Source organism: Emys orbicularis, chromosome 2 (genome assembly GCF_028017835.1).
Source record: "Emys orbicularis isolate rEmyOrb1 chromosome 2, rEmyOrb1.hap1, whole genome shotgun sequence".
Taxonomy (NCBI): domain Eukaryota; kingdom Metazoa; phylum Chordata; order Testudines; family Emydidae; genus Emys; species Emys orbicularis.
Window position 1 is genome coordinate 135,270,033 of NC_088684.1, and position 9,674 is coordinate 135,279,706.

General features: G+C 55.3%; 1 protein-coding gene across 1 annotated transcript; it reads right to left on the reverse strand.

The window, feature by feature from the left end:
• Positions 1-215: 215 nt before the first annotated feature.
• On the reverse strand, positions 216-7,888 carry LGI3 (leucine rich repeat LGI family member 3). Its single transcript, XM_065399313.1, has 8 exons — positions 7,677-7,888; positions 4,915-4,986; positions 4,270-4,341; positions 4,004-4,075; positions 3,400-3,471; positions 2,596-2,765; positions 2,213-2,377; positions 216-1,033 (listed from the first exon to the last, which is right to left on the reverse strand). The coding sequence occupies exons 1-8, from the start codon at positions 7,886-7,888 to the stop codon at positions 216-218; spliced, it is 1,653 nt and encodes a 550-aa protein (XP_065255385.1).
• Positions 7,889-9,674: the final 1,786 nt, after the last annotated feature.

Consider the following 9,674-nt stretch of genomic DNA (forward strand, 5'->3'; position numbering starts at 1 on the left):
ATGGACTGACGGGCCTGTGTGAGTATGTGTGTGTTCTGGACCTGTCCATGGATATGGCCGAGGGGCAGCGCATGGGCACAGACAGGAAGCTTTAGCCTGAGGAGAGGCAGTGCGCTGGAGTCCCCGGCTCCAGGGGTGTTGCAAGTGGAAGAACATTTTCTCTGCACGGTGTCTAGGCATGAGGCAGGGAGCTGGGCAGGCGGCAGGGACACCCCCTACAAGCTGAGGTCCACCACAACGTGCCTGTAGACCAGCGTGCTGCTCTTGAAGCTGGGGGCCAGCAGGATGTCCATGTCCTCCAAGGAGACATAGTGGAAGGCCCGGGGGGCTTGGACGGAGAGTTCCTGGAACTTGACAAACTTCTGCTTCTCCTCATCCCAGAGGTAAATGTGGGTGAAGGAGAAGTCGCTGCCCAGTGCCATGTACTGGCGCTGGGACACCAGGAAGGGCTGCATGACCATGGAACCCCGCGAGGGCAGGGTCTGCAGCTCAGTGAAGCGCTGCCCTTCCCACTTGACCACCTTGGAGTCCCCGATGTAGCGGCTGAGGCACAGGTAATTGTCTTTCTTGAACTTGAAGTGCTTGACCATCTGCACGTCCATCACCTCGGCCACCTCCCCCTGCTGCACAAACTGCTTCTGGGTGCGGCTCCACTGGTAGATGACAGGGGCCTGGGAGCTGCTGGAGATGATGAGCCGGGGCTTGCCTTCGTTCTCCACGTATTCCACGTCGGTGTCGCGGTGCCAGGGGTGCAGGGCCTGGTGGGAGTAGAAGCCATTCTGGTTCCAGCGGTAGAGGCTGGTGGAGCCGGCCTTGGAGCTGTCGGCGATGACGAAGTACCAGTCGCCGTCAATCTGGAAGGCCTCGATGTCATTGGGCTTGCGGATCTTCCTGCTGTCCATGTCCTGGATCTTGATGAACTTGTCCACATTGGTGTCCCAGCGGTAGATGTAGGAGCCGCCGAAGAGCTGTGCCACCACCACATAGAGCTGCGACTGGGCCACGATGGGCTTGCAGTACACGGCCGAATGAGCTGCAAGGGGGCAAAAGGCAGAGTCAGCAGGGCAGGCCCCTGGCCCCCTGCTCCAGTGCACACTGTGCATGCATCAGACATGGTCTGCACCCAGAGCCCATTCTGGGTGGCCACAGAGATCCAGCCCAGATTCTCGTCCTCCCGGCGATGCCAAGCCAGGTGGGCAGAGAAATCCAGTTCCCGCTCTTCATACCCAAAGTGAATTAGGCTGAGGGTTCCCTCTCCCTGTCAGGACTGAAGATCTTTTTCACCTGTGTCTGTCACAGACACATGCGCTTCCTGGCGCGTGGGGAGAGGAGAAGAACCTGGACTGGATTTCGGTGCCCATCTGGAAGGATGACGTCCAAGTGGAATAGCTCTGGAGCAGTTTCCAGTAGCTAGTGGAGGAGAGTGTCCCAGGTGAGCAGCGTTAGCATACCTGCTTGCAGACACACATACCACACACTTCTGAACACACCTGCATAGTGATGGAAAATCCAAACCCTCCCGTAGACTAGGCTTCCCAGGGAGGTGGTGGAATCCCCCTCACTGGAGGATTTTAAGAACAAGTTGGACAAACACCTGTCAGGGATGATCTAGGTTTACTTGGACCGGTCTCAGTGCAAGGACATGAACTAGATGACCTACCGAGGTCCCTTCCAGTCCTACATTTCTATGATTCTATAACCTCTCAAATATACACACACAGCGGCACTTTCACATGTACACACAAACACTTGGAGACTCTCCCATAGACGCATGCACGCACCCTGCTGTTGGCCTTGAATCTGAAGGGGGCTCCAGGTTGCTTTGTGGTGACAGCGAGGATGCAGCTCCTGCAATCCGCACTCCCTGCCTCTGCCCAAAGGGAGTGGGAAGAACCACCCAGCACTGCCAGGTGTTTCTGTCCCTAAGCTCTGCACCATAAACCCCATGGGTAGCTCACAGCTTCCCAGGAGCCCACCCTGAACCACACCAGGGAGGCTAACATGCCCTCTTCCTATCCCCCTGCCATGTGCCTCTTCGTGGCTCGTGCAATGAGAGACTGATTGCAAGTGATCATGAACCCCTGATGATAGGATCTTGCTGTTTCTCCTCGTGCTCAGTATTATGGGACTTGCTGTCTCCCATCTCTGGCCCCACTCCTCCAGGGAAGTACAGGGCCATGGCAGGATGTCTGTCTGCACGGCTGGTCCTTACCAGGGATGCGGTCAAAGTCCCATAGCTTGCGCTCCACATAGTCCCACTTGAGGATGGTGCAGCTGCTGGCACTGGGCTGTGCCAGTGCTACATAGAGGTCGCTGCTGTAGACAAAGGGCTCAGCTGACACTGACTGGAATGGCAGGACCTGGTGCACCACAAAGTCTGGGAGGGAAGGGGTGAAGATGAGGCAGCAGTGGGGACCCCCGTCACACCACCCAGCCCACTGCTCCCTGGCCGTGGCAGCATGTCCAACGGCTTTGCTTTTCAACCACGCCCATGGAAAGTGGCCCCGTATCCACTCTCCCCTGCCTCCAGCCCCAGCCTGCTAAACGAGCACGAGTCGTGCCTAGTGAAGCAGTGAGAGCAGCAGCCAGTCCTACCTGTCGTGATGCAGTTGAAGTCCTTGAGGGCCAGGTCCCGGATCTTCTGCCCCTGGTAGCGGATGGGGCTGCTGCAGAAGATGGCAGGCACCGTTGCATTGGTCCTCTCCATCCATTCCACCAGCCACTTGATTTTGCAGTCGCAGATCAAAGCGTTGCCCCGGAGGTCCCTGTGGAGGGGAGGGTTTACAATGGAGCATTGGTCACGTGAGCAATGAAACCCCACTATTGCCCCTCCATCACCCCGCAGCTACAGACAAGGCTGGGAACCCCAAAGCATGTGCTTACGGTCTGGGCCTGGAGAAGGAAATGGTTCCAGCTCTGGGGGAAGCTAGTCTCAACCCTGGTGTGTGGCTGGGGAGCACATTTAGTCCGAAGAAGTGGGCTGTAGCCCACGAAAGCTTATGCTCTAATAAATTTGTTAGTCTCTAAGGTGCCACAAGTACTCCTGTTCTTTTTATTTAGTCCCTTGTGTCTCATTAAAGAGACCCATCCCTCTGTTCTCCCTCCTGTCTTCTGAGCCCACAGAGCCCTAAGGTGCATGTGGATATTGACATCCTCCACCCCAAATAGAAGGCTAGGGAGCTGGGCGCTGGATCTGCAGGCCAGGAGGGGTGGGGTGAAGGCACTGGGGTAAGCAGGAGAATGGGGAGGCAGGTTGGGCTGCTGCGAGGACCTTGGCCCAGCCCGGGATCAAGGTTCCTGGGCTCTGATATCCTGCTCGTTGGCTCTACACAGCATGGGACAGCGTCTCCCTCAATAACAGGTCCCTAGTGGTGGCAGCAGGCCTGGGCGGGGACTTACAGGTCACTGAGGATGTCCAGGGGTGTGAAGATATCTCTGGGCAGCGTCTGCAGGTTGTTGTTGGACAAAGATCTGAAAGAGAGGAGAGAGAGAGAAAGAGAGAGAGAGAGACTTATTGCCAGGAAAAGTGGCACCTCCTTTCAAATGGACGCTGGGCAGAAGGCCTGGACCGGAAGCCAGCCCTGTGTCCACAGTGGCAACCCCCACCCCACGGCTCCTGCTTTCTTTGATAGGCGTAGCTACCACCCTAAAAGTCAGAGAGGTAGGGTTGTCTGCTCACTGCGAAACTCACAAATAGATGGACCCGTTGTACTACTGTGTCAGGCATGCCATCCCCACAGGCACGTGCCTGGCATGTCAGGCGTATTATACCCACAAGCTCTGTGGCGCACATTATACCCACAGGCATGTGTGAGGTGTGCTATACTCACAAGTGCTGTGAGGTGTGGCATGCCCATGGGAATGCCGTGCCCAGAGGGCGTGCTAGGTGCACTCAGCCCACAGGCTCATGCCAAGCGTGCCATGCCCACAGGGCATGCTAGGTGCACTCTGCCCACAGGCCCATGCCAAGCGTGCCATGCCCACCAGCACGGGTCATACTCACAGGTGTGTCAAGGACTTCAGTCCTCGGAAGGTGAATTTCGACAGCGAGCGGATGTCATTGTTCTCAATGAACCTGTGGGGACAAATGGGGACACAGGTCACGCCCTCTGCTCCCTGAGAGGTGGTGCTGCCAAGCAGCCCCAGGGACTGAGCTCCCCTCTCTCCTGGGGTGGACCCTTCAGATGGGAGGAGAGCATTCATAGGGGGGGATGCCGCGACCCCTGGCACCGCGACACCGACGTGGAATACGTGGAGAGGCGCACGTACAGGTACTGCAGGTGGGAGAGGCTGGTGAAGGCATCGTCCCCGATCAGCGTAAACTTGTTGGAGTTCAGTAAGCTGCAAAGAGAAAGGCGAGACATCAGCTCCGGGGGCCGCCATCTCCAGCACAGCTGGGCGGCATTGGGGGTGCTAGGCTGAGAATCACAGAGACGGGAACCCCTTCCCACCACCGGGGGTGCACCGAGAAGGCAGAGATCTGGATGCAGGCTGTGAGTTCAAATGCTACCTGCTGCAGCTCAGCCGTGGCCAGGGGTTAACCCCCGATGCCCAGGCAAGGGAAGGTTCCATGGAGTGGGGGAGGCCTTCCCATTGCACAGGGCTGTAGTGCCTCCATGTAGGATGGTGGGGGAGCAGAGTCCTCCCTCGTGCCTGTGGTTTGTCCCAGAGAGAGGGGATAGAGGGGAGGTTTTCTCTGCCCATCTGTATCTCACCATTCAGCAACCTAGATCAGGCAGGTCCAGCTTTGTGGGAGATCAAACCTTACAGCTCCAAGGCCTCCCTAAGGAGACTCTGCCGAGCCTTTACCAGCCCCTGTTGCCTCACAGGGTATGGGAAGGCCTGTGTCCCCCTCCCTGGGGACTGCCATGGCAATAACAAGCCCCCATCCCAATGAGAGACCCAGAGACGTACAGGAACTGCAGGAGGGGGATGTGAGCGAAGGCTGCTGCTTTGATTTCAGTAAAGGCCGCGTTCACCATGGTCCTGCGGAGAAGGAAAGGGGGAGAGAAAAGCTCAGGACCATTCCAGGAGGATGGGGCGTTCAGCACTCAGAGAAGTGACAGCAGGATAGTGTGGGCTGGAGCTAGGCAGACAGCAGTGTGCAGAGCACGTCAGGGACTTTTCAGCTAAATTTGTTTTTGTGGGGAAATGCCCATTCACAGAAACCAAAGCTGCCCTCAGGGAAGGATGGTTGGTTTCTACGGGTTTCCCCATTTCCAAACAAACTTGAAACCACATTTTAAATTGCCAAGGGCTCCCCTTTTTGGACATTTTCCAAATGAAAAAAAAAAAAGTTTGTTTTTCAGGTCAACATGTTTTTCAGTTTCAAAATTTTAGTGCACGGTAAAGGAAAAGTTTTTTTTTAAAAGGTCGAAATCGAAATGATGCGTTTCCCCACACTCAATTTGAAATTTTCTACCGATCTTTGGTTTGCAAATATTTTCAAGATTTCAACTTTTGGTCCTGATTCAGAATGGGGAAAACGTAGAAATCTTGAAAATCCTTGCAGGTGAGGACAAGCATTTCCTGCCCGGTTCAACTGGTATGTGCTGTGTAAGCATCTCTGCCTCTCGTGTTGCTCTGCCAATGCCCCTCCATGCTGGCCCACAGCCCCCCTGCTCTCCCAGCCCCAGGGCCTGCCACAGCTCTGCCTACACCCCTCAATCCTGATCTGCAGTCTCCTGTTATCCTAGTCCTAGCTTGGCGTGTTCCAGTTATTGCTCTTGGATCCAGGTACGGCCTTTCCAGGGGGAGGTTTATATCTGCCCTCTGCTCCCCAGGTGGAGGAGGTATATTTAAAGAGCTTTCTTTTTTGCTGTAATTACAGCCTGCAGGTCCAGGGAGGTCCCGCAGGTCCAGTCAATAGGGCCATGCGTGTTCAAAGGGAGCCTGCCTGCCTCCCACTGCGGAGAGATGGTCTGCCTGGGACAGGTCCAGCCAGTGCAGTCTGATTGGAAATAAACCAACGGAGGCAGTGATGCTGAGTATGTGTGTGTGTGTGGGGGGGGCAGAATTGCTAATGCAATGCAGGACCCACAGCATGGAGCAGGTGCTCCTCATTTGCATCATCCCATTCTCCCACTCCCCAGCACCCTGGTGAGGGGGATGGACTGCAGCAGAGCCAGCGTGTGCAGGAAGGAAGAGTGCTCCTGCAGACAATGAAAGAATGAGGTCAGCAGGCATCCCACCCTGGGCTCTAGGGTTTGAGGGGGTCAAGCCAAGGACAAGGGACCTAGGATGGGCAGAAATGGGGTATGCTTCAGGGCTTCAGACAACCTCTATTAGAGATCAGGATGGGAGTTATGCAGGGGTGGGGGGCAGATTATCTCCCATCTGCTATTGTGCTGGTGCTAGCCGCTCTCAGAGACAGGACACTGGGCTAGATGGCCCTCAGGTCTGATCCAGTCTGGCAGCTCCTGTGTTCCTATGGAATTTCTCAGGCCCCACCAGGGACATAGCCAGGGGGAGCATGCAGTGCACACACACAGCAGACAAAAAGGGACTCTCTCTCTCACATGCACACACTCTAACATCAGACACATACACACACACGCAAACGCCACACAGCAGATGCACACCCCAGACAAAAGATACAGGGGCACCAGACACACACACCTACCAAGCACACACACACACTTCCCCCACACCACCATGGCAATCTACAAAGGGTCAGTTCCAGTATGTCACTGCGGAGATATAGCAGTGACAGGCGGATGAGATTAGATTAAACCATTCCTTTTCCTTCCCTGCTCTCACCCCAGCCAGGCCAGGAGGGACCCGCAGGCAGAGTCAGGAGCTCTTCGAGGTCAATGAGAGGTGGCATGGTGTCACGCCGAAGGGGGCAGTCAGGACCTATTGCTAGGTCTGGATCAGCTGTGACTAAAACAGTGGAAGGAAAGGGCTGCCTATTTCTGTGCTGAGGAGCTACCCAGGAGGTGGCAACACACGGCTGAAAGAGTGTTCGTGTAGCCCTCTCCCCGCACACACACACACACACTTACTGCACTTGCACCAACACACACTACTTTTCATACACCTCGCTTTCATTCACACACACAGACACACACTTCTACACACAAACCTGCTCATTTATAAACATAATGCATTTGCACACCACACACATGCATCGCATGTATGCGCACCCCCCACCTGATCAACAACATGCTCACGCAGCCATGCACATGCTTACACTGATGCACACCCAGACACATAACATGATCAGAAAGAAAAATACACCCAAGAGGTATAGATACCCAGCATGGTCATGCTGACATGTTTACATGACACACACATGATTTTCTCATATCAAAAAGCAGCTACAGTATACATACACGAGAACCTGCACGCACACAGAGGGCTATTATTAAACACACATCATACATTTGTGCACACATATACCCCACGGATTCATACACACACCATCTCGAACCCACAACAACCCCGTTCTGATGTAACCCCAAGGAATATGCTGACTTCTGGGAACCCTCCAACAGCATCAAGGGCCCTCAGCCTTTTAGTCCAAAGCTCAATCAACCCCACGGATTCCCCACCTCCATCTCCCTCAACCACAACCCCAGAGATTCCCCCAGCCCACCTACCTCCCCCATCATACCCCATCCTTCATCCTAGTGATCCCCCCTCCACCCACTCCCTCCTGCTCTGCTGATACTCACAGGGAAATGACCTCCGGGGGCAGGTTCCTGGGGACCGCTTTGGAGTCGATGCAGAAGGCAGTGTCCCTGGTGCAGGAGCAGCTCTGGGGACATGGGGGCAGCTTGGGGGCTCGCTTGGAGCCTGCAGGCAGCCAGAGGTAGGCCAGGCTGATCAAGAGGAAGGCAAGGACTTGCCCCCTCCGCATCACTTTCCCTGGCTGCAGCTCAGCCATCACCCTGGCCTGGCCTCCCTCCCCTGCAGGAGAAGAATCCCCCCGTGGACTGTTGCTTCAGCTCTGCTCTGTAATCCTCCCTCCTCTCCTGGCTTTGCTCTCAAGCCCAGGAGCTGCAGTGAAGAGCTGAAGCAATCCTGGGAGTGAGGATGCCACAGTCCATCATGCTTCTCTGCAGAGCACCACACTCAACTGCTGGGGTGGGGGAAGCAGGAGTGCTTTGCTGCTGAATGGTTCGTCTAAGTGATATCACGGCTGGGGATCTCTGTGGTGCATGGGGAGTGTGTGAGTGTGCCGCGTGCAATAGCATGTGTGCGTGTGCATACTGCATGCACTAGTGTGTTTGCAGGCATGAGTGTGTGTATGTACTGCATGTAACTGTGTATGTGTGTCTCTCTCTCTAGGTATGAATTCTGCAGGCGTGTTTGAATACATATGTGTGTCTCTGTGTGTGCATGTGAATCTGAAAATACATGTTCAAGAATGTAACTGTGAATGTTTGTAGTGTGCATGCAAATGCGGTGTGTATACAAATATATGACTGTGTGTGTACTTTGTATGTACGGGGCTGTGCACAATGGAGCATGTATGGGTTGTGAACGGCTCTGACTGGGCTCTTATGTACCTGAGAGTCTGTGTGCGCTTCTGTGACTGCATGAGCCTGTGTGCACCTGGGTTGTGTATGTTCTATGTGCGTTTGTGTGTTTGTTTATATGTGTGTGTGAACATGGGGTGCACATACATGCATGAGTGTGTGACTATGTACATGTGGGTCGGTGTACTTGAGTGGGTGAACAGGTGTGCACATGGAAGTGTGTGCACCTGAGTGCTCCTGTGTGTATCCTGAGAACTGCCAGAGTTAGGGCAGTTAAAGCACAGACTCTTCCACTGGCTTCTGGCCCTTGCTGACTCACCCTCCCCATCACACTCATTCCCGTTCGCCAGTAGTACAGAGGCCTTCACCTGCAGCAGCATCCTCCCACCTGAAGCGGGGGCCACGGCTTTGCCCTCCCTGCCTGCTCATTTCCTTCCGATCTCTCTGCCCTGTGCCCCTGGGTTTGCAGCATTCTACCTATGCCCCCGATTCCCTCCCCCATCAACCCCTGCCACCACCACCACCACCACCCCGTACGCTCCCCAACCCCCTCCCGTCTGACACGTCCTTGCTGAGCTGCTCTTGGATAATTTATGATGAGCTGAGTGACTCATGAGGCACACGCCAAACAGTGGCTCCCGTCCCAGGCACAGCCTTCTCCTGGCTAACAATGAGAGGGGATGGCTCTATAGAGGGCATTCTTACTCTCCGCAGCTGGGCCTGAGGCCAGGAAACTGACAACAAACAAACAAGGGTCCCAGGGCCCAGCAGAGGCAGGGCAGGGGGAGAAGTGATAGGCAAGTCCTGGGGTTGTCACTGAGCTCCCATGGGGCAGGAGAGGGGAGACAGCAAAGGGAGGGACATGGCCAGAAGCAATGGAGTGAAGGGATGGGTGGATCTGGGGCAGGACACATTAGGGCAGCCCAGCTCCCCTTCACTGGAAGGGACCTCAGTGCACAGGGTTCATCATTGCTCCATCTGTACTTTCTCCAGGAAGCAGGGCAGGAAGCTGGGGGCAGTCCTGAAGCTCAAGGTGCACCTGATAGCCTGAGGGCAAGAAAAATACAAGGAGAGCTCTTCCTGCTGAGGGCTGGGCCAGCACCCCCACTGCAAAACCAGCACAAAGGAGCAACCTCCATTCTGTGCAGGCTCCGAGGCCTCAGGCGGGGAAGCTGGGGACCTAATAGCTGT

Excerpts from the sequence above, each read along its gene's own strand:
- LGI3 (XM_065399313.1), bottom strand. The coding sequence starts at position 7,888 with ATGGCTGAGCTGCAGCCAGGGAAAGTGATGCGGAGGGGGCAAGTCCTT. Across the intron at positions 4,342-4,914 it reads ATCCCCCTCCTGCAGTTCCT|CTTACTGAACTCCAACAAGT; the intron begins GTACGTCTCTGG and ends TTCTCTTTGCAG. Across the intron at positions 1,034-2,212 it reads GGACTTTGACCGCATCCCTG|CTCATTCGGCCGTGTACTGC; the intron begins GTAAGGACCAGC and ends GCCCCCTTGCAG.